The 24,952-nt window shown below is 45.9% G+C and overlaps 1 protein-coding gene across 1 annotated transcript in view; it reads left to right on the top strand.

Annotated features, from left to right (window-relative positions):
• Positions 1-24,952, top strand: part of INO80 (INO80 complex ATPase subunit) — a 125,309-nt gene that overhangs the window by 95,904 nt on the left and 4,453 nt on the right. Inside the window, exons 29-34 of the mRNA XM_058666057.1 lie at positions 2,249-2,321; positions 16,334-16,492; positions 17,525-17,627; positions 18,507-18,595; positions 23,962-24,117; positions 24,403-24,562. Coding sequence (XP_058522040.1) covers positions 2,249-2,321; positions 16,334-16,492; positions 17,525-17,627; positions 18,507-18,595; positions 23,962-24,117; positions 24,403-24,562 — 740 coding nt within the window. The remainder of the gene's footprint in view (positions 1-2,248; positions 2,322-16,333; positions 16,493-17,524; positions 17,628-18,506; positions 18,596-23,961; positions 24,118-24,402; positions 24,563-24,952) is intronic.

Below are 24,952 nucleotides of genomic sequence, written 5' to 3' on the forward strand. Positions count from 1 at the left end.
CCCCTTATCTGTTTCTTCTAATTATTTATTTCCGTCCAGATCCATCAAACTGATTATATGACCAAGGATAGATGTTACAAATGATAACTGTATCCTGCAAGTTAACATTGCTCTAGAAGAATTTCTAGTTTTAGTCTTACTTAGAGACATAAAAGAAGGAGTGAACAATTTGATTTAGAGAACTATGCAGTCACACCAAAATAGTGCAACCCCATTCCCTCACTCATGTATATTGAACAAAACAGCGAAGGGTGGCAGGAATGTGAAAATGTAAAATTATATTAAGATATATTAATTATCTGCAAGAACTGAGTTAACACTGAGTTTCTGTATCTGTGTGTGCTCAGGGATGTCTTTTATTCAAAATCCTCCTTTTGTAATCTGGCGTGGGTTTTGTTCCCAGAAAGATACTGAGTCATGAGGCTGGCATTGAAATGCTGCCATCTAAACCACTGCCTACACTTTCAGCATACCCTATGAGCGCTAGTTTGAGGTCATGCTGCTCCACCTGTGGCCTAACTCCCTATTGATGTGCCTGGGAAAATAGTAGAGGATGAGCCAAGGACTTGAGGTCCTCCCACCCACATGGCTCCTGGCTTCAACCTGGCCAAGATCTACCCATTGTATCCATTTGGGTAGTGAACCAACAAGTGGAAGAGCTCTGTCTTTAACCCCCTCCCCTCATTCTGGCTATCAAGTAAAATCTTTTCTTTATTAAAAATTGACACTCAGTTAATATTTGTTGCCATTAATGATAATGAATCTAATGTTTATTTGTATTTCCGACCTGTCTTCATAGATCGATCAATTTAGTAGGTAGAAGTCATGGTCTGGGTTTTAATACTGACCTCATATCACTAAAAAACATATTTGTTGGACCCAGGGTAATGGCCCAATTGGCTAATCCTCCGCCTCTAAGCACTGGTATCCCATATGGGCACCAATGAATGTCCAGCTGCTCCAGTTACCATCCAACTCCCTGCTTGTGGCCTGGGAAAGCAGTCGAGGACAGCCCAAAGCCTTGGGACCCTGCACCTGTGTGGGTGACCCGAAAGAGCTCCTGGCTCCTGGCTCCTGGCTTCAGATCGGCTCAGTTCCAGCTGCCTCTTGGGGAGTGAACCACCAGACGGAAGATCTTCCTCTCTGTCTCTCCTCCTCTCTGTATATCTGCCTTTCCAATAAAAATAAATAAATCTTAAAAAAAAAAAAGAAACAGTGGATGAAAGATTGTTGTCTCTCCTTCTCTGTAAATCTGCCTTTCCAGTAAAATCTGTGTGTGTGTGTACATACACATATAAATAAATATAAATAAATTTTATTTGTTTCACAAGCAGAGAATAGAGACAAGACTTTTTCATCTGCTGGTTCACACCCCAAATTGCCTCAACTAGTGCTAGGCCAGGCCAAAGTCAGGAATCTAGAACTCCATCAGGGTCTCACATCTGGGTGGCAGGGGCCCAAGCACCTCAGGCATCCCCCACTGCTTTTCCAGGCACCTTAACATAGAACAGTTGGGACTACATTGGTCGTTAAGTATGGAATACCAGCATCTCAAGGGGCGATTTCACCTGCTGTATCACAGTGACAGCCCTTCTCACGTCCTTTTCCTATGGCTTAGTTCCTAAACTACTGGAAGTCATGGTTCTTAGGGATAACAACAGAAAAAAATGATTGATTTGTCTCTTCTCTATAAATTATGAATGGTTTGACTTGATAAAAATGACAGCATTTCAGAACTGTCAGAATCACAGCACTTAAGCAGTACCCTCAAACCATGCTGCACATCGGAGATCCTAGGATGAGGCTGTCCCTCATTCCTGGAACTGATATGCTTAGGCTGCTTGGTGCAGCCCTCTACCCATACCCCCAGGAAGAAAAACAAATTGGAAGTAATTGTCTTATTCATTTCCCCCTATTTCTTGACCATTTGCCCTCTAATCAGTGAAGCATTTCTGCAAGGAGACTAGCTTGACATGGACATACATCTATCTCAACTATGTGATCATCAATAATAAAATAAACTTATTAAATTAAAAAATGGCTGCTATCTGGAGAGACATCTCTGCTTCCACATAACATGGTTCTGATATTTTTTCCATAGGTCTGTATTTGTACTCCTTGTCAAATAGTAAAGGACTGCTACAGTCTTACTGCAGATTGGCAGAGTTTAGCAAGAGAACACCTTTGTCCAGAGATTTGTGTGCTGTGTGCCATTCTTCCTCTTACCCTGTGCTTCTCTCTGCTGCAGGAATGATATATTTGTGTTCCTGTTAAGTACACGAGCTGGAGGACTGGGCATCAATCTCACGGCTGCAGATACAGTGAGTATCAGCACAGTATACTGGCAGTGCAGGTTTTCCACTATTCATATGGTGTTGCATTTGTTCTTTTTGTGACAAACCACTTGTTTGTCTCTGTCCTGATAATAACACACATGGACTCTGACTGATGGTCAAAGCCTAAGTTTTACTAGTCGGTCAGACTTTATATACTGAGGGTCATATGGGATAAGGAAGGAGGTATTGAGCTTATCAACAAAACCCTTCAACTGTTTCTATGCTTTTGTTTGGAACTCCTTTTGTCTTGTATATTCCACCAAGTGTTCTCATACACATGCTGTCCACTCAACTGTTCTTATACAAATGATGCCCCATCAGGTATACAAAAGGTAGCCATTCAGTTGTTCTCATGCAAATATTATCCAATCAACTGTGCTCCCTGACCTTCTAGGGTCACAATGTCCTCCTACATTTGTTTATTTGTGTTTTCAAAGATTATTTGAAAGGAAGAGAACTAAATGTTAAGACCGGGCTCTCATCTATTGGCTTCTTACCCAGATGTCTTCCCTTCACAGAGGACCAAGCCAAGGCTGAAGCTGGAACCTGGGAGCTTGATCAGATCTCCCAGATAAGAGGCAAGGGTCCAGGCACTTCAGCCATCCCCTACTGTCTCCCAGGGTGCATGTTATTAAGAGGAACTGGGATTCAACCAGGAACTCCAGTGCATGATACAGGCATCCCAGTCAGTGGCTTAGCCTCTAGGTCAGAAGCCTACCCATTTCTTTTTCTTTTTTCTTTTTTAAGGTTTATTTTATTTTTATCAGAAAGTCAGATACATACATACAGTGAGGAAGAGAGAGAGGAAGACCTTCCATCCGATGATTCACTCCCCAAGTGACCACAACAGCCAGAGCTGGGCCATTCTGAAGCCAGGAGCCAGGAGCTCTTCCAGGTCTCCCACACGGGTACAGGGTACCAAAGGCCGAATGGGAAACAGGGCTGCTGGGATTAGAACCGGTGCCCATATGGGATCCTGGTGCATTCAAGGCGAGGACTTTAGCTAGTAGGCCACGGCGCTGGGCCCCCTTTCTTTTGTTTTTTCTTATGATAACAACTATAATCATAAAAAAAAAACTCAGTGGGCCAGTCCTGCCATTGCAAACTGCTGACATCCCATATGTGCAGTGGTGTGTGTCCTGGCTGCTCCACTTTTTTTTTTTAAAGATTTATTTATTTTATTACAAAGTCAGATATACAGAGAGGAGGAGAAAAAAACAGAGAGGAAGATCTTCTGTCCGAGGATTCACTCCCCAAGTGAGTGTAACAGCTGGTGCTGTGCCAATCTGGAGCCAGGAGCCAGGAACTTCCTCCAGGTCTCCCACAATGGTGCAGGATCCCAAAGCATTGGGCCATCCTCGACTGCTTTCCCAGGCCACAAGCAGGGAGCTGGATGGGAAGTGGAGTTGCCGGGATTAGAACCGGCGTCCATATGGGATCCCGGGGCACTCAAGGCGAGGACTTTAGCCACTAGGCCATGCCTGGCCCTGCTCCACTTTCTATCCAGCTCTCTGCTTATTATGGCCCAAAGCCTTGGTACCCGCGCCTGTGTGGGAGACCCGGAGGAAGCTCCTGGCTCTTGGCTTCAGATTGGCTCAGTTTTTATCAATCAGATCATTTAGGGATAAGTTTCTTACACAACTATTCAGCACCAAATATTTAGTGAATTTTTACCATGTGTCTCGAAAATATCCTGGGCTGCTTTGGATACTCACCAGTGCAAATAAACAGACCTAAAAGAAAATATCAGAAATCTGATTACATTTATTTTGTTAACTCACTACTCTTCTGCACAACTCAGATGTTTTTGTTTCTTAACTTTCAAAACATGGTTAAAGAGCAGTGAAATTTGTAATTGAAAAAATAGTATATTCTGGGCCAGTGTTATGGTATAATGGGTTAAGCTGCTCCCATGATGCTTACATTATATATGGACAGTGATTTTGTCTCAGCCGCTCCTCTTGCTACCTGGCTACCTGCTAATGAGCCATGGAAGGGAACAGAGGATATCCCAAGTCCTTGGGCCCCTGAATTTGTATGGGAGACCCAGAAGCAGCTCCTCACTCCTAGTTTAATCTGGCCTCAGCCCTGGTCTTTACATCCATTCCAGGAGTGAGCCAGTGGGTGGAAGATTTGTGTTTCTCTACCTTCCAAATAAGTAATATATATATTTGGCAACAAATTATCCATTTTTCCTCCAGCCAGTCTCCTTGCAGGAATGCTTCATAATCTAAAAGAAAAGATTCTTTTTGTATCCTAGAATTATTTCTAGGCTTCAGAAATGCTTAATAGCAATTTCAGTAAGCTTGTGTCTTAAAAATGCAGAAATGCAAAATTGTTTTATTGAAAACATTGACTAAATATGACATTGACAATGGCCTAATTTACTAATCCTACCTCCAAGCACTGGCATCCTATAGAGGACCAGTTTGTGTCCCAGCTACTCTGCTTTCCATCCAGCTCCCTGCTTGTGACCTGGGAAAGCAGCAGAGGGTGGTCCAAGAGCTTGGGACCTCACACCTGTGTAGTAGACCTGGAGGAAGCTCCTGGCTGCTGGCTTTAGATCAGCTCAGCTCTGGCCATTGCAGCCATTTAGGGAGTGAACCAGCAGATACAAGATCTTTCTCTCTGTCTCTCCTTCTCTCCATACGTCTGCGTTTCCAATAAAAATAAACCTTTAAAAAATGGCACTCACAGTGACTCTTATGCCTCTCAGTGTACTACAATGCATCTGTGTTGCTATAAGTATAAGGAGTGTGCCCGCAGAAGAGTCATGGAGAAATGAGGCCCAGCGATGAGGAAACTTGATAGATACACGGCAGCAAATCTGGAGCTAGAGTTGGAGTCTGTGTTCCCTGTCTCCACTGGTCAGCTACATCTGTTACTGTTCCTTAGTTATTCTTACCCCGCAGGACCCGGTGCAATAACGTAGCGGCTCAAGTCCTCACCTTGCACGTGGTGGAATCCCATATGGTCTCCAGTTCTAATCCCGGCGGTTCCTCCCCATCCAGCTTCCTGCTTCTGGCATGGGAAAGCAGTTGAGGACGGCCCAAAGCTTTGGGACCCTGCACCTGCATGAGAGACCCAGAGGAGGCTGCTGGCTCCTGGCTTCAGATTGGCTCAGCTCCAGCCGTTGCCATTTGGGGAATGAACCATCACATGGAACATCTTCATCTCTGTCTCTCCTCTCTGTACATCTGACTTTGCAATAAAAATAAATAAGTCTTTTAAAAAATGGGGGGAGGGTATGAGGAGGGGTTGGGGGAATCCCAGAACCTATGAGACAGTGTCACATAATGCAGTGTAATCAATAAAAAATAATATAACCAAAAAAAAAAAAAAGAAAGAATAACAGATGCTGTCTTCTCATTCAGTATCAGTTGAGGGGTCTCCCAAGAAACCTCACCCAGGATGACCCCAGACCTGACTTACTCCAGTTAGTTCAGGGTCAGGTTCAGTCTGTTACCCACATTAACAGATACACATAGTGGTAATTGCAGTTGCCTGATCAGTTGTGTCCCTGGCCTTAGTCCCAAGTGTTACCAGTGAGTGTAGCAGCTTGCCCCTGTGCTGCTGTGTGCATGCCAGCATGGGCTATGGCTTGGCCTGGTATGCTACCCACTTCTAGACCTGCACGTACACCTGTTGACAGGTGTAACAACCTTGCCCCACCTGGTCCACGCCCAGCACTGACTCACGTGCTCACCAGCAAGACTACAGCCTATTAGAGGAGTTCCCCAAGTTCCCACACCAGGCCAACTCCCAGACGTGGATCTCATGTGTACCAGCATAAGGTTTGCCCCTACCCGATATACTCCACCCCCTTTCTTGGCCCTTGTGTGTACATTTGGGTCCCTGTCACCTATTCAACAGACCAAAATTCTGAAATTTCCCATTAGCTAGAAAATAGAATGCATTTGTTGCCATTATCTCCCTTTCTAACCTAAATGCCAGACTTCTTTCCCTTTCAAAATTTTATTTTCCAAAAATAATGATTGACATGTAGTTTCCTGAACATTTGCATAAACCATTCCCTCAGCCTTGATCATCTTTTCCACCTTATACAACTTTTTTTTTTAAGATTTTAGAAAATTTTTATTGTGAAGTCAGATATACAGAGAGGAAGATCTTCTGTCTGATGATTCACTCCCCAAGCGGCCGCAATGGCCAGAGCTGAGCCAGTCTGAAGCCAGGAACCCGAAGCCTCCTCTGGATCTCCCACATGGGTACAGGGTACCAAGGCTTTGGGCTGTTCTCGACTGTTTTCCCAGGCCACAAGCAGGGAGCTGGATGGGAGGCAGGATGAGAACCAGCGCCCATGTGGGATCCCGGTGCTTTCAAGGTGAGGACTTTAGCTGCTAGGCCATGGTGCTGGGCCCCAAAACTTTTTTATAAGATTTTTTTTATTGGAAAGGCAGATTTGCAGAGAGCCAGAAATACGAAGAAAGAGATCTTCCATCCACTGGTTCACTCCCCAAGTGGTCACAACAGCCGGAGCTCAGCTGATCTGAAGCCAGCAGTCAGGAGCCTCTGGGTCTTTCATGCTGGTGCAGGGTCCCAAGGCTTTGGGCTATTCTTTACTGCTTTCCCAGGCCACAAGCAGGGAGCTGGATGGGAAGCAAGGCCACCGGAATACTAACCAGTACCCATATGGGATCTTGGTCCATGCAAGGCAAGGATTTAGTTACTAGGCCATTGCACTGAGCCTGGTAAACTTTTGTTTTGCATAATGTTATTCTGATGTCACATTCCTTCTCAGACCCCTTTGTCCATTCAAATTAATCATGACATTGTAAGTAATTTTTTAAATATTTAGCCTTTGATCTCGGTAGAAGGAAGTGTTGTAAATCATGTTTCTAGTGCCCGGAATAATTCATTTGTGCTTTCATTCATTCACTCAAGAAATGTTTAATGAACATCTTCGAAGAACCTGGCACTGTTTTAGACCTTAGTAAAATTTAGTAAACATTAAAACAAAGTTTACTCATAGTTACTAGAAATTACCTTTTTAGTAGGAAGTTGGAGTGGGGGAAATATAAATAAAAAAAAGATTCTAAAAGCATGACTGTTACAACCAAAAGTACTTCCAAAAAAAATTGTAGTTTAGGGGTTGCCATTTTCTGTCGTTTGGTAACGCCTCTCTGGGTGATACTTGAGTCAAGATCCAGGGGGTAGGAGAAAGCAAGCAAAGCATGTATCTGGCAGAATGAAGAACATTCCAGCCAGAGCAGATAAATGCAAAACCCTGAGGGTGACATACTCAGGACCGTGAAGCAATAGTGAGGAGCACAGAGTCACTAGAGCAGTCCAGGGACAAGGGGAATGGTAGGAGATGGGGTTGCAGGCGCACTCAGGCCAGGAACTGAAATGGCAAGAGGACTGGGGCGGATGAGAGACCTGGGGATGGGTTGGGGGAGTGGATTGGAAGAATTTGATCAGTGTAAATTGATCTGGCTTTAGCTTTAAATATGTCCCTCTGGCTTCTGTTTAGACAGGGAAACTGAAATTCTATAGGGGGAAGATAAAGACATGGGAGGATCTGTTAGAGATATCAGACATTAAATAGCAGTGTGTCCCAAGCAGCAGGGTTTGAAGGTAACTGGAAAGATCTGGCTGAAAGGTATTTTGGGCTCATTATTCTAAGATAATACATAAGACCACAAGGCTGTATGAGGTCCCTGGGAAGGTCTAGCATTAGTGTTTTATTAAAACAAATTTCCCTTCTTCTGAGCTCGCCAATCAGATTCAGTCTGTGGTTTTGTAACAAATATTTCCTGCAGTTAGTCATTTGAATAATTTTAAAACTATGCAGATTTGAAAGCAGAGCTCTGTATTCTGCTGCTGAAGTTCACGTAGTTTGCTCTGTGGGGGTGAGGAACTCCTGCTAGCCACATAGAACCAAATGAGCCTAGGCCCTGATCCACAGCTGCAGGGATAGAAGCTAAAATCACTTTCAACCTGACAGCTGGGGAGGGACTCCTGAATACTGTGGTGAATTCCAAGATACCTTTACAGTGTAATTGAGGGGAAAAGTCTTGTTCACTTGTAACTTAGAGGTTCATGGAATATTCATTGGAAAAATGTATCAGTGAAATTGAAATATTTACCTAGATTATACTTGTTTTGATCTCAAGTAGTTGTGGAGTGTGTGTGTGAGTTTTGTTAGAGAAAATAGACTGAGTTGCTTGTTTGGCATTTTTCCTTTGCTCTGAGGTTTATTTAGCTTTGGAATCCCCAGAACCACTTATAGACAAGGAAGAAGTTAGCCTAAAATGTCAGGAAAGACTATGGTCTCATGATTGAGAATGCATATGTAAACATGTCTTCAAACAGTGGTGTACTCGCACATGATGTCTGTTCATACATGATGAGTGGCAGCTCCCTCTTACTGTCTGTGTTTTTTGGATATTCTTCCTAGAGTAGGATTATCTTTGCATTTCACTCTGAAAATCCCTATCATTGGCTGCATAGCCAGAGTTCCCTGTCCCATCTCAACATGCGCCTCCCTCTGTGCCTGACCAACCTGGTGTTTACAACTTCATGAAGGTGCTATTAATAGGTTTCCTGTTAGTCATTGCTGGGCCATGCTTTATGGATTGACTCGATTTAGTCTTTCCTAGTTAAGGGAGTTGTTCTAGTCCTCTGATAGTTATTTGTTTTTCTCTGCCATGTCTCACAGATTTCCATAAGCAGCTTTAAAACTACACATGTGATATCTGTCCCACTGTGGTATGTTTTCTACCTCCCCACTCTTCTTGGTTCATGTCATAGCAGATTAAATGTTCATTTGCTTATCAGAATGCAGAACACACAACCCTCTTGGATTTTAATTCCCTCACTCTTATTATTGTTTCAAATTTCTGTTAAAGATTTACGTATTTTTATTGTAAAGGCAAATTTAGCGAGAAGGAGAGACAGACAGATCTTTTGTCTTCTGGTTTACTCCCCAGGTAGCTGCAACAGTTGGAGCTAAGCTGTTTCTTTTTGTTTTGTTTTGTTTTGTTTTGTTTTGAATCTATTTTATTGTATTGTTGACAATCTTTACATAGTTAATTACACTTAAAGGAAAAAGAAGAAAGAAAAAAAAAAAGAGAAGAGAAAAAAAAAGGTTTAGGGGGGTAGGGAAGTGGGTAATGCTATTATGTCAATATTGTTTCCATCATGTATCTGAGGTAAAGGGGGATATTGAGGGAGAAGCCCCACCCGGCTTCCCGCCCACCCCAAGTCCCGGATGTGGGGCATGCTCTGAGATATGTGCTCAAGTGGTGTTAATAGTTCTCCGGTTATGAATCGCTGCCAGTTTCGCTCGATGAGGTCGTCCACTGATTGATATGGTCCATCATAAAGTCTCCATTTGCCCCATATTTCGCTGCCAACATATAGCTGAGATGATTGTCCTGTTCTGTCTTCTGTCTTTTCTTGGTTAGAGTTCTGAGTCCAGCAGTTCGATTGGGGAGATCTCCCAAGATACTTTGAGGTATTCCCAGATTAGTTTCTTGTATGTTCTAGCAAGCACAGGGCCCGGCACAGTCCATCACCCTGATCAGCTGGTGGTTGCAATTGCTGTGTTGGTTTTGTTTTCAGTCCCGAGTTGCACTGGAACCAATGGGTGTTGCAGTCCAGTCTGGTTCGGCCCTTACATCAACCAGTGGGAGCTGCAGCCTAGTAGGGGCGACCCACAATAACCCCCACCAAGCCCGCCCCCTACTCTGGTCTGCCAGTATGTGTAGCAGACCAGTCCAGTCTGTCCCACATCCCATTTGGCTCTGGTACTTGTTACTGGGTATTAAAGCTTAGTTCCATCTAACCAACTCAACCATCCAGCCCTCACATATGTGGTTGAGTGCCTCTCTATCTAGCCATCCCAGCCCCCGTCCCAGTTTTCATGCCCTCCCACGGGAGCAGTGACCCAAGAGGGGGGAACCCACTTTTCCCTCCCAGGTCTCTCTGTCCCGGTTTATGTACTCTTTAGGTGGTTCTGTGATTTGACTCGACAGAATTAGTCCCCAGTGCCAGCTTCTGCCAGCTGATGCTGCGGCCCTGATCTAGTCCACATGCAGCGCACAGGTGCTGTAGCCTTGCTTAGTCGGGTCTGTCTCTATCCCAGCCCACGCTCTCCGGTGGGAGTAGCTGTCCAGCGAGGGGACCAGCCCCTTAATCCCCCCGCCAGCTCTGCCCCTTCCTTCCTGGATCTCACGTGTGCTGGATGGGTGCTGCATTCATATCCAGTACAGGCAACCATGCCCTGGCATTCCATAATGTGTGCTGGCTTTGTCACAACCAAACCCGGCCCATCCCACACCCTGTTCTGGTGATCGGATTTGCCAGTGGATGACATGAACTGATTCAGCCTGGTCTGCTCCTGACCCATGCCGGATGCATGCCAGTGGGAAACTTTCCATGGCCTATTCTGGGCTGTTTCCTATCATGCTTCTTGCGCTTACCTGCAGGGACTGTGTTCTGCCAGAGGAGTTGCCCAGGCTCCTCCATCAGAACCCCTCCCAGTGCCAGATTTTGCGCTTGCCAGGGGGTTCTTGAGCCAACCCTACTCGGTTCACCTCCTGTCCTAGCAGGAACAGTGGCTTTTCCCGGCTGGCTTTCACCCCATTCTGGTTCTTGTTGTTGGATGTTTCAGCCCGGCCATGGCTCGTCCATACCCACATACAGCTCACACATGGCTCAGAAGGGTGTTGAGACCCAGCCTAGTCAGTCCCACACCTGTCCTGGTTCTCCATAACACCAGATGGTACTGGGATCTGAACCGGCCTGGTGCATCCAATCCCAGCCCACACTAGTGCCTCGGGTGACTACAACTGTTTCTTAGATAGAACGCAGCCCCCATTCCAGCACATACACCCCTTGGTGGGGAACTCATCCCAGTTGTGGTGTCCCCCATATTGAGCCTATTCCTAGCCGTAAATCACACACCTGCCCGTGGTTCCTCTGAGGACCATTAGGTGCTAGTCTGCTAGACAAGCTGGAGCTTATCTTTTACTTGATAGGTGTTCAAAGCTCAGCATTATTAAGGGATTGGAGGTTCTTCAAAGGAAGAGTAACTGGCATTGGGAATCTATAGGATTGACTCAGATCCCAGATACAGTGGGGTCCGCCTAGAGCTATCTGAGCAGCGATTCAGACATCCATTACCCCAGAGCTCCCCGGCCGGGCGGCCAGCAGGCACAGCCTGGCGCCACATGGCGCACTGGCCGTCCGGGCCCAGCCCGCCATGAGCCAAGAGCTCATGGCGGGCTGGGGTCGGGATTCGAGCTAGACGTCCTCTCCCGCAGCCCTCCGGTCGCCTCTGGCAGCCGGAGGTTCAAGCCCGCAGGCCCAAGGTTGCGCCCCTCCCCAATCCCGTTCACCGCCCAATGAGGGCGGTGGGTGGGCCCCGGACATGCCCAGTCACGGAGGCCTCCCCCTCGGCGTACTCACCCTGGAAGGAAGCAGGCCTCGCACCCAGGCACATCCGGCCCAGCCCGCCATGAGCCAAGAGCTCATGGCGGGCTGGGGTCGGGATTCGAGCTAGACGTCCTCTCCCGCAGCCCTCCTAAGCTGTTTCAAAGCCACAAGCCAGGAGCTTCTTCCAGATCTCCCACAGGGGTACAGGGTCCCAAGACTTTGAGCCATCTTCTGCTGCTTTCCCAAGCCACAAACAGGGAGCTGAATGGAGGATGGAGCAGCTGGGTGCCCATATGGGATCCCGGCACATGTAAATCTGACTTCTAGGGAACAAAATCTCAAATATTAAGAAAACACCCTTAAAATGATTGATGATACAGGTCTCTCAGTTATGAAGTCATGTTGTAGCATGTCCTCAAGCTTGGACAGCACAAGGTACCAACTTTTGGTTAAGTTAGCAGTTCCCTAGTTGCATACTATAGTTTTTTAAGTATATTGAGCCATAATTTTATCCCCCAGTCACTGGTTGTCTTCTTTTTCATTAATTCTCCCATCCCTTCCTTTGTTCTCTAGATTAAACTTCATTTTCTTATTTTCTTTCTTCCTTCCTTTCTTATTCTTTCTTTTTTTTTTTTTTTAAGGATATATTTATTGTATTTATTTGAAAGGTAGAGGTACAAAGAGAGGAGTCTTTCTCTCACTGCTTCACTCTCCTAGTATCCCTAACTGCAAGGGTTTGGCCAGGCTGAAACCAGGAACTTTTTCCAGGCCTGCCATGTGGGTATGGGAATCGAACAACTTGGGAGCTGGATCTGAACCCTTTGAGATGCTGGCCTTGCAGGCAGTGGCTTAGCCCACTACTCCACAATGTTGTCCCCAAAGTAGAATTTCTTAAAATTTTATATAACTCTGGGAAGGTCTAATATGTCCTGTCATCAGGATTGCCATGTCTTGAGTAAGTGGCCTTTGTTGTGTGCTTCTACATCTTAGGGCTGTGAATATATTGAGGATCAATAATGAGCTTTCACAATGATAGTTTATTTGGCTAGTATTTCACAGTGTACTCCCCAGATTCTAACCTATGTAGAAAACTGTGGAGCTGGGTCCAGCATGATGGCTCAGTTAGCTAAATTCTCACCTTGCACGTACCAGGATCCTATATAGAGCCTAGTTTGTATCCCAGCTGTTCCACTTCTCATCGTTACCTACCTATGGCCTAGTAAAGCAGTAGAGAATGGCACAAAGTCTTGGGACCCTTCACTCACTTGGGAGACCTGGAAGAAGCTCCTGGCTCCTGACTTCAGATTGGCTTAGCTCCAGCCATTGTGGCCACTTGGGGAGTGAAGCAGTGGATGGAAGGTCTTTTCTTTTTCTCCTTCTCTCTGTTTATCTGCCTTTCCAAGAAAAATAAATAAAAATCTTAAGAAAGAAAAAAAAGAAGAAATGAAAACTGAGAAGTTGGGGCCAGTGTTGTATCACAACAGGTTGTGGTGCGACCTACAATACCCAGCATTCCATTTCATAGTGTTAGTATTAGTCCTGGCTATTGTAATTCTAAGTGATTATGTCTCACATTAAGGCCAGACATAACAGCACCATAAAAAAGAGGAGCTGGTCGGACACTCTTTTAGAGAGATAAAAACCTTGAAAATGCTTGTTATTTCTTACACATCACCCACAATCTGAATTCTGGAGGGAATAGCAGAAAAGTTAACTCCATCTTTAAATGAAGAAGCCAAGAAACTACTTAGAAATAGTGTTGAGTCTTGGAACCTGGAACACAGAGAAACAGTTTTAAGAAAGATGACTCATTCCTTAAGATAGTACCCATAAAATCATTGGAACGCACAAAGAAAATAGTGATTCAGAAGGGACTTGGACCACTTGTATAGGCAGTGCAGCGTCTTGTTACTAGTGTACGGTGTGGCAGGCTCAAACTTTGTGAAGTTGCATCCATCCCAGCCATTCACCCTGGTCTCAAGTTAATCTCTTTCATATTTAAGGTGGTAGGTATACCTAGGGTTTTTGTGAAAATTCAGTAAGATGACTGTCACTCCCACACTGGTGCTTTATAGAGTTTAGACTTTATTGTTTGTAATAGGGATTGGTAATGGGAGAATAGGGATAGGCAAAGGGGACAATCAAATATGAAACATTCTTTGAAGCATTCTAGGTCTTCCTGGAATCATCAGACCTTGAACTGAACGTAAAAAGGTCAAGAAATAAAGGTTACAGATTCTATTTCAGAAAAACAACTTGTGTGAGTAAACGTGTAACGTAAGCGAGCAGCACTAAAAAAGGAAAGGAAGAGTGTCTGGTTTAAGGAATAACAGGAAATGAAGTTGGCTTACTATAGCAGGGTCAGATTATTTAAGGGAGTTTGGGCTTGATCTGTTGGTTGCATAGACGGGTACCCAAAGTATGCTGAACAAGAGAGACAGTTTTGGGCCTGACGGCATGACCTAGCAGCTAAAGTCCTCGCCTTGAACGCACCGGGATCCCATATGGGCACCAGTTCTAATCCCGGCAGCTCCACTTCACATCCAGCTCCCTGCTTGTGGCCTGGGAAAGCAGTCTGGCACGGCCCAAATCCATGGAACACTGCACCCGTGTGGGAGACCTGGAAGAGGTTCCTGGTTCCCGGCATCGGATCGGCACAGCACCAGCCGTTGTGCTCACTTGGGGAGTGAATCATCGGATGGAAGATCTTCCTCTCTGTCTCTCCTCCTCTCTGTATATCTGACTTTGTAATAAAATAAATAAATCTTAAAAAAAAAAAAAAAGAGAGAGACAGTTTTGGGAAGCTCACTAAGCTGACAGCAGTAATAATATAGACACAGTTGGTCAGAGCCGGCTCCAGGATGGTGATGGTGATGGTGGCAATTTGGAAGGACAGACTCATTTGAAAAAGCACTGGCAGACGAGGGTGATTTTGACTGGCTGTAGAGAAGGATACTTGATCTGGGAGAATTGGGGGCTAGTATTCTCTCACGAGATGTTTTTGCTGTGTTAGGCAGCAGTCTTACAGCCCAGTCCCACTAAGTGATGTTACATTTTGTTTGCATATTGTTTAGCAAAACCAGAAGTAGGACCCAGCACAGTGGCCTTTGAGACTAAAGGTCCTCACCTTGCACACACCGGGATCCTATATGGCCGCCAGTTCGAATCTCAGCGGCTTCCCATCCAACTCCCTGCTGTGGCCTGGAAAAGCAGTCGAGCACAGCCCAAAGACTTGGAACCCTGCACCTGCATGGGAGACCTGGAGGAGGCTCCTGGCTCCTGGCTTCAGATCGGCTCAGCTCTGCCTGTTGTGGTCACTTGGGGAGTGAATCATTGAACAGAAGATCTTCCTCTCTGTTTTTTTTTCTCCTCTCTGTAAATAAATCTAAAAAAAAAAAAGCAGAAGTAACTTCCAGGTGATCCTTTAAACATTCTGTCTTTGAAGCTGACGGAACAGGAAATGACCCTATTGATAGCAGCCTGAGAATGCCAGGAAAGTCTGCCTGCCAGTGTCTTTCCCAGGTAGCTCCAGCATTAAAGGGAAAGTCTTTCCCCACCACCTCCCTATCCCAGACCTGCCACTTAATTTAGGCTGTGCGATTGTAGATGAATTATCCAGATCCTGTGTTTCAGTCTTTTTTTTTTTTAAAGATTTATTTTTATTACAAAGTCAGATAAACAGAGAGGAGGAGAGACAGAGAGGAAGATCTTCCGTCCGATGATTCACTCCCCAAGTGAGCCGCAACGGGCCGGTGCGCGCCGATGCGAAGCCGGGAACCAGGAACCTCTTCCGGGTCTCCCACGCGGGTGCAGGGTCCCAATGCATTGGATGGGAAGTGGAGCTGCCGGGATTAGAACCGGCGCCCATATGGGATCCCGGTGCGTTCAAGATGAGGACTTTAGCCACTAGGCCACGCTGCCGGACCCGTTTCAATCTTTTCATCTGTAAAATGGCAACTGTTCCGAGTTAATGGTTCGTATTAATATATTGAGATATTAATGTACTGAGAACTAAATGTTTATTATTAATTCTACCTCTTTAAAAGTGGAAACTGAAAACAGCAAACAAGATGTCTCTTATTGCCTTTGTCTTCTGGGTAGTGATATCTTTGGATCTTAGTTCTACGGATAAAAATTTTAACATTAGGGCCCGGCGGCGTGGCCTAGCGGCTAAAGTCCTCGCCTTGAACGCACCGGGATCCCATGTGGGCGCCGGTTCTAATCCCGGCAGCTCCACTTCCCATCCAGCTCCCTGCTTGTGGCCTGGGAAAGCAGTCGAGGACGACCCAATGCATTGGGACCCTGCACCCGCGTGGGAGACCCGGAAGAAGTTCCTGGATCCTGGCTTCGGATTGGTGCAGCACCGGCCGGTTGTGGCTCACTTCGGGAGTGAAACATCGGACGGAAGATCTTCCTCTCTGTCTCTCCTCCTCTCTGTATATCTGACTTTGTAATAAAATAAATAAATCTTTTAAAAAAATAATTTTAACATTATAGCCACCAAGCACACAAACAGATACACAGTCAGGTTACTCTCAGTTTCTAGTCCTACTCTGGTAGTACTTGCATCTTTTTTTATTCTCATCCTGTCTGTGTAGGTGATTTTCTATGACAGTGACTGGAACCCCACTGTGGACCAGCAGGCAATGGACAGAGCCCACCGCTTGGGACAGACAAAGCAGGTGACTGTGTACCGGCTCATCTGTAAAGGCACCATAGAAGAACGTATTCTGCAGAGAGCCAAGGAGAAAAGTGAGGTAAGCATAGAGGACGGGGCCGAACAGAAGGGAGGAGAGACTTGGAGATGCAGCACTGCTGACTAGTTTAAGGCTGCTGAAAACTCTCTTGCCTTTCACTGGCCTCAGACAAACTGGAATTGGTCTGACTAGAAAATAGATTTGGGGCCTAATAATAACTGTTTGGCTGCCCCAGCCATTCCTCACTCCCTTTCCAACAGCATGATGTCCAGAGCTTGTTCAGCTGTCATTCACCTGGAATGACAGCAGTAATGGCCCTGAAAAAAGCAGGCTTGATGTAGACCCATAGGCAGAGGAAAAGAAATGGTCTTATCTTCCTAATGCCCTTGGCTGATCTGCTTCAAAAATGTGTATCAAAACTATACTTTTGAGCCCGGTGCAATGGCTTAATGGCTTAAGTCCTCGCCCTGAACGCACCGGGATCCCATATGGGCGCCGGTTCTAATCCTAGCAGCTCCACTTCCCATCCAGCTCCCTACTTGTGCCCTGGGAAAGCAGTCGAGGATGGCCCAAAGCCTTGGCAACCTGCACCCACATGGGAGGCCTGGAGGAGGTTCCTGGCTCCTCGCTTCGGGTCGGTGCAGCACCAGCCGTTGTGGTCACTTGGGGAGTGAATCATCGGACGGAAGATCTTCCTCTCTGTCTCTCCTCCTCTCTGTATATCTGACTTTGCAATAAAAATAAAATAAATCTTTAAAAAAAAAACCTATCTGTACTTTCAGGGATCATTTCTAAAGTTCTTAATGAGAAAATTGTGTATCATGTGCCATAGCTTCCAAATCAATGATTATTTTGCTCTTTTTCCATCCTTAATATTGCCAAATTTTCCATCTACCAGTTAACCCTCAGGCAAGAAGCTCATATTGTCCTCTCTGATGGACAGACAGAATGATCTGGATGAATTAGATGAAAGAGAAGGAAGTGTGGAAACCAGACGACTCACTTTGGGAATGAGTTGAAGAGGACGTTTCTGGATATTTGCCATAAGGGGATGAATGGCTGGAAGTGACATTTTGATTTGCTTTGGTATAGATTCAGCGGATGGTGATTTCGGGTGGAAACTTCAAACCAGATACCTTGAAACCCAAAGAGGTGGTTAGTCTCCTTCTAGACGATGAAGAGTTGGAGAAGAAGCGTACGTACTCTCAGCCTCGTCTTGCTCACCCCTCTCCAGTCCCATATTCCTGAGAATGGAAGAGGAAAAGGGGAAACATTTGGGGAGAAAAAGTATTATATTAGTATATTCTATGAAAACTTGAAGAAATAATGTATTGTGGAATAGCAGACAAAATTTATAGCTAAAGACATTTTTAATATTATTATTTTTTTTTATTTGAAAAGGAGAAAGAGATCTTTCATCCACTGGTTCATTCTGCCAAATGCCAACAGATAACCACAGCTGTGCTAGGCCAGTGCCAGGTGCCAGAAACTCACCCTGAGTGCCCTATATGTGTAGCAAAGACCCAAGTACTGGAGCTTATCACCAGTTGCTTCTCAGGGTGCACATTGTGTAGGAAGTTGAAATCTGCATCCCACGCTCAAATAAAGGATCCAAGAATCCCAGATAATGTCTTAACACCTGCACCAAACACTGACCCCTGTATGTATTTCAAAATAAATACACTCCAAATAAACATTGCTTACATGAGGAAAACGACATCTTCCTCCAGCAATAATGAAGCTGGACGAGCACTGTGCCCCAACCACACAAGCCCTTTTATCCTGGTTCTAGCTTTAGAGAACATGGCATTTCAGGTTCATCCTGGAAACCTCTGAACACACCTACAGCATCACAGCAGACAATGAAAGACTGAGAAGGGAGAAGCAAGACCCATAATAATTAATCTGAATCATGACTTGAGCCCTTCTTCTCCAAGTCACAAACATGCCAGTTACCTGCCTTAAACAAATAAAGTTGTGTTCTGACCATAAAACAGCCGGGAATAGGCCACCTGGATTGCGGAGGATGGTGATTAAGGCACTTCATTGGGTTGTTGTTTTATTTTTTTGGTAGTGAGACTGCGGCAGGAAGAGAAACGGCAGCAGGAGGAAACCAACCGAGTGAAAGAGCGCAAGCGCAAGCGGGAAAAGTACGCAGAGAAGGTATCTCCAGCCTGGGGAAGCATAGGGGGCTTACAGAAAGGCTCAGGGCCTAGAGCTTGTCATCTTGCCTGGTGATTGGTAATCACTGTAGTCATGTGTGATGATTAGCAGCAGTCCAGTGCTAAATCACCTGTTGGAGGGTCACAGTTCAGTTACTGAAACCATTTGTCAAGGCTACATGTGAGTGGTTCGGATGCTCTGTCCATCTGTTTTCAGGTTCTATAGACCTTTGACAAGGGGCTCAGATATCATGAGGTCCATTCATTCTGCTTACATTTAGTGTCATATCCTGCTACAAAAATCAATCTGCCAATCTGTTCTCCTCTTTGCTCTGTAGTTCATACGAGGATTTGCTTGTTTCCTTTCTGACTTTTTCTGCTGGACCTACCAGGCTAGCCACAAAGTAGGATGTGCTTGCCCTTCATTTGTCCCTTGTTTAACCATTTCCAAAGTATGAGATCCACAGTTTTCATTCCTGTTCTTAATTGATATACAATTTGGGAGGGACTTTGGCAGAATTAGACTTATTTCAGGTATCAATCCTTCATTTCTGACTGGTTCCAAGCTTACTATACCCTAGAGCTGTGTTTGACACCAAATTTTTTTTTTTTTAAAGATTTATCTTTCTTTGAAAGGCAGAGGTAGAGAGAGAAAGGGGAGATAGAGATCTTCCATCTGCTGATTGACTTCCTAAATAACAACGATGAAGAGAGCTGAGCCTGTCCAAAGCCAGAAGCTAGGATCCAGGAGCTTCTTCTAGCTCTTCTACGTGGGTACAGAAGCCCGAGGCCTGAGCCATCCTGTACTGCTTAGGCCCTCCCTTCCGTTGGCAGGGAGCTGAAACAATAGTAGAACAGCTGGGACTTGAACTGCCTGTGCTGACACCACAGGCAGAGGATTAGCTTACAACACCATGGCACTGGCCCCTTAGCTTTTTTTTTTTTTTTTTTCTTATACCTTGAAAAAAAAAAAGATATATTTGTTTGTTTGTTTGCAAAGGCAGATTTAGAGAGAAGGAGAGACAGAGAGAAATGATCTTCCATCCACTGGTTCAGTCCCCAAGTGGTTGCAGCATCTGGAGCTGAGCCAATATGAAGCCAGGAGCCAGGAATCCCTTCTGAGTCTTATATGTGGGCACAGGGTCCCAAGGACTTGAGCCATGCTCCACTGCTTTCCTAGACTACAAGCAGGGAGCTGGATTGCAAGTGGAGCAGACACCCATATGGGATCCCAGCACTTGCAAGGGGAGGGTGTTGGCCAATTGTACCAGGCACCCAAAAAACACTTTAGCTTCCTGATGTTTGACTTCCCTCGAGTTGCACCACACTTGCCAACTTGACTAGCCCTAATTGGGCTGGACTCCTGATCTTGAACAACATAACTGCTTGAGCTTCAGGCATATCCTAACTGTCCCTCACATCCCAATCCCATCCTGTTCCTGCCGTGTCCTTGGCCTTTGGGTTCGCCATATCTTGTCTACCACATATTCTTACTGGTTCTAATTTCAGTGGAGGTTATCGTGTCCACACTTATCTTGAGCCTCATGTCCTGTCGTCAGTATGACCGTTAGAGCAGTCTAGGAACCTGTTCTCTCACCTTTCAGGAGGTGTACCAACTGGTGCAGAACCCACACCCTCAATTAGATTGAGTCTGAATAGAACAGTTCGCACTGTGAAGGATGCCCCTCATTCTTGCTTCATTTACAAAACTAAAATCTTGGGAATAATGGATCGTGATCCTGTTTGTCAGAGTTGAATCTCCGCTCATTTCCTCAGTCACTGTATAACTACATCCTCCTATGTCAATCCCATTACTTACTACTATTTAAAATAAAGGTGGGGCATGAAGGCTATGTTGTTTCCTAGACAATAAAGCCACCACCTACAGCACTAGCATCGTGTATGGGAGCCAGCTCATGTCCCAGCTGTTCACTTCCAGTCCATTTCCTTGCTGAAGACAGCAAAAGAGGGTCCAAGTACCCAGATCCTTGCACACCCATGTGGGAGACCCAGGTGAAGCATCTGGCTTCACCTGGCCCAGTCTGGGCCATTGCAGTCATGTAGAAAGTGAACAAGCAGGTGAAAAATCTCTCCTGTGTCTTTCCCTTTCTAACTTTGACTTTCAAATAAACAAATCAATCTTTAAAGAGCAAATAAAATAACCAGCAGGTATTGTAGTCCTACAGGGGTGAGCCCACATATCTCCCATAGAATCTGCCCCCAGAACCGTTTCTCTCACACGCCACTTAGTGTCATGGCCCATCCTAACATGACCCATCCATTATTTCAACACTCACTGACTGGTACTGTGGTCCAGCCCTGCCAGAGGTCTATCTGGCAGCCCTAGCTTTCATGTGTGACTGTGGGTGCTGGGTGGCTGACAGCGATGGTCAGTGCTAACTAACCCAGCTCAGGTTTCCCACATGAATGGGTACATTGGTCTAACAGAGAAAGGTCTTCCAGTTTTCCTCCTTCAACCCACTTGGTCTCAGCCCCCTCGCCTACCTCCAAGTACAGTGGCCTAGTCAGTGTAAGTCCCCCAGAAGTCATTCCTCACCTGCCATGTACTCCCTCAGCAGTACCCCTCTCCCCAACATCTCCATACCCCCTTCCCTGAGCAATCCACATCCCCCAGTGCTATTAGCACAAACTTGAAGGTTCCTAAGCCCAGTCTTCTAGTGGGGTGGTGGGGTGGGATGCTGACCTGGGGCCCTGCACACTTACCCGGGACCCAAGAACATGAACGGTTCCCAGACCTGGTCCGGCAGCCTGCCTGCCCAGGACACTACCCCTCCGCCACTCATTTGGGAGACCTGGAATGATTTGTCAGCATCAGCTTTGGCTCAGTCCTAACTGAAGCAGACACTTGGAATAAATAACACCCCCGCTGCCACTTTTGTATTTCCTGCTCCAAACTTCTCTTTTTTAAAAAATTATTGACTGATTTCAAAAGTGAAGGGCCTAGGCCTGGCGTCATAACCTAGTGGCTGAAGTCCTTGTATTGAACGTGCCGGGATCCCATATGGGCGCTGATTCTAATACTGGCGGCCCCGCTTCCCATCCAACTCCCTGCTTGTGGCCTGGGAAAGCAGCTGAGGATGGCCCAAAGCCTTGGGACCCTGTACCCGTGTGGGAGACCTGGAAGAGGCTCCGAGCTCCTGGCTTCGGATCAGTTCAGTTTCAGCTGTTGTACCCGCTTAGGGAGTGAATTGGCGGACGGAAGATCTTCCTCTCTGTCTCTCCTCCTCTCTGCATATCTGATTTTGCAATAAAAATAAATAAATTTTTAAAAATTACAGGGCCCAGCACAGTGGCTCAGGGGCTAACATTCTCACCTTGTATGCACTAGGATCCCATATGGGCGCCAGTTTGTGTCCTAGCTGCTCCACTTCCCACTTGGAGAGTGAATCATCAGACAGAAGATCTTTATCTCTCCTTCTCTCTGTATATCTGACTTTCCAATAAAAATAAATCTTCTTTTTTTAAGTATGTACTTACAGCTTTATAGTATTCAGAAAGAGTACCAAAGATGAAAAGGTGGTTTCCTCATACAGAGTCTTAGGGTTTGCTTCAAATGTCTTCCCTGTGCTAAGTGTAGAATAATACGTGCCCGGGCCCGGCGGCGTGGCCTAGCGGCTAAAGTCCTCGCCTTGAACGCACCGGGATCCCATATAGGCGCCGGTTCTAATCCTGGCAGCTCCACTTCCCATCCAACTCCCTGCTTGTGGCCTGGAAAAGCAGTCGAGGATGGCCCAAGGCTTTGGGACCCTGCACCCATGTGGGAGACCTGGAGGAGATTCCTGGTCCCCAGCTTCAGATGGGCACAGCACCGGCAGTTGCGGCTCACTTGGGGAGTGAATCATTGGACGGAAGATCTTCCTCTCTGTCTCTCCTCCTCTCTGTATATCTGACTTTGTAATAACTTTGTAAGTAACCTGTTAACCCCACTCTAGGTATACATACAGGTGCCATAGGCAGATAAGATCTTAGGGATACCCAAGCATATTCTGTGATTCCTGGTCCCAGATTTGCCACACAGGCTTACTGAACTCATATCTATAGCTACTTAGTCTAGCTTAGCTCAGCTACTCAACCTATACAAGTTTCTGTGGAAATTACAGAAATAATTAAAAAAGCAATACACTGTATTTGAAACCCAAGACTCTTCATTCTCCTTGTATTTACTGTAAGCACATGGAATGATCACACACATATATTTTCTCAAGTTTGCTGTGAATCTACAAATGCTCTAAAAGATTTTATTTGTGCAGCACGTGTGGCACTGCTTATAAGTCACTTAGAATGCCTACATCCTGTAGTGGAATGTATAGTATGAGTCTCAGCTGAGCCCCTCTGCCCACAACACAGCTTCCTCCTAATACGCATCCTGAAAGGCAACAGAAGATGGCCCAAGTACTTGGGCCGCTGCCGCCACATGGGAGAGTGGGATGCAGTTTCAGGCTTGTTTAACCCTAGTGCAGCCTTAGTTACTGCAGGCATTTAGGGGTGAACCAACCCCACTCTGTCTTTCCCCCTTTCTCTATCTCCATAGTTCAGCATTTTAGGTAAATTAAAATAAGTTAGTAAACAGGTTTTTAAAAAGAGATGTTAAAAGGTTTTTAAAACCTTTCTAAAAAAGGTTTCTAGAAAACAGTGAAACACTGGCTAGGTGCAGGCATTGTGATGGGTTGGGTGAAGATGCTGTTGCCTGTAGCACTGGCATCACACATGCTCTGGTTCTATTCCCAGCTGTGCTACTTCTGGTCCAGCTGCCTGCTGTTGACCTGCAAAGGCAGAAGATGACTCAAGTGTTTGAGGTCCCACCACCCACTTGAGTCTACCCACCACAGGGAAAGCTGGGTGAAGCTGCTAGCCCCTAGCTTCAGCCTGGCCAAGTACTGGCCATTGAGGCCATCTGAGGAGTGAACCCATGGTTGGAAGATCTCTCTTCCCTGCTGTCTATAACTCTTCCAAAAGAAATAAATGTTTTAAATAATAGTAAAATAAATTGCTTTCCCATTTGTGGGACTGCAGTCATTAAGGTTGTGTGCTGCTTCCTGGGTGTCCCAGAGGCTGGCTGTCCCGTTCACCCTTGAGGATCTGGCTTGGAGTGGCTCCAATTCAGTTAAATTTCACTTTCACTGTTGTGACGAAATACATATGAAATCTTGTTACCTTATCCCTCTCCTTCTTCATAAATGTGCTCATTGAGAAGTTTCTAAAGTCAAAAAAAAAAAAAAAAGAACTTCTGCCATCTTTTTTTCCCTGGCTCACATTTTGTGTTGGAATGTGTTCTCATGCCTTCTTTTTTTTTTTTTTTTTTTTTTTTTTTTTTTTTTTTCATATTTCCTGATCTGTGTGTTCCAGAAAAAAAAGGAAGATGAGTTGGACGGGAAGAGAAGGAAAGAAGGCGTGAACCTTGGGATCCCATTTCTTCCTTCAGCTGATAACTCCAACCTCTCTGCTGACGGGGATGACTCCTTTATCAGCGTGGACTCGGCCATGCCCAGCCCATTCAGTGAGGTCAGACTCCTTCAGCCGACCTTTGTCACAGCAGTGGGCACTGTGGCTGACCATGTGGGAGCATCTCCTGGCTGGTGGTAGAGGGTGCTGAGCAGGAGACCCTTCAGAGGGAAACCAGTGAGAGCAGGCCTGCTTCTCAGAAGCCAGACAAGGGCTGCGTCTCAGCAGCAAGCCAGGAAAGGGAACGCAGGGCATGTTTTACAAAACAGGGTCTCCTCCAGGTGCAGGGCTGTAACGTGCACACGCTGTCAGTCGTCATGACCCCAGCCCTTCTTCCTCTTCTAGATTTCCATCAGTAGTGAGCTGCACACTGGCTCCATCCCCCCCGACGAGAGCAGCAGTGACATGCTGGTCATTGTGGATGACCCAGCCTCCTCAGCCCCACAGTCCCGAGCCACCAACTCACCTGCTTCCATAACAGGCTCTGTCTCAGACACCGTGAATGGTAGGTGACGCTGCCATGCATGGCTGGGCTGCCCTATGGCCTCAGGAAACACCTTGGTTAGCTCAGTGTGCTGGGTGAGGTACTGATTCTTCTAGGGTGACAGTTTGTTTTTTGTTTTTGGTCTTTTTTAGATTTATTTGTTTTATTTGAAAGACAGAATTACAGAGACACACACAGAAGAAATCTTCCATCTACTGGCTACAATGGCCAGAGATAAATCAGTCCAAAGCCAGGAGCTTCTTTTGAGTCGGCCATTAAGATACAGGGTCCAAAGGTCTTGAACCATCCTCCACTGCTTTTCCAAGAACGTTAGCCGGGAGCTGGATCAGAAGTGCAGCAGCCAGGACTCAAACCAGTGCCCATATGGGATGCTAGTGCTGCAGGGTTACC

The sequence above is a fragment of the Ochotona princeps genome, chromosome 6, assembly GCF_030435755.1.
Source record: "Ochotona princeps isolate mOchPri1 chromosome 6, mOchPri1.hap1, whole genome shotgun sequence".
Lineage (NCBI taxonomy): Eukaryota > Metazoa > Chordata > Mammalia > Lagomorpha > Ochotonidae > Ochotona > Ochotona princeps.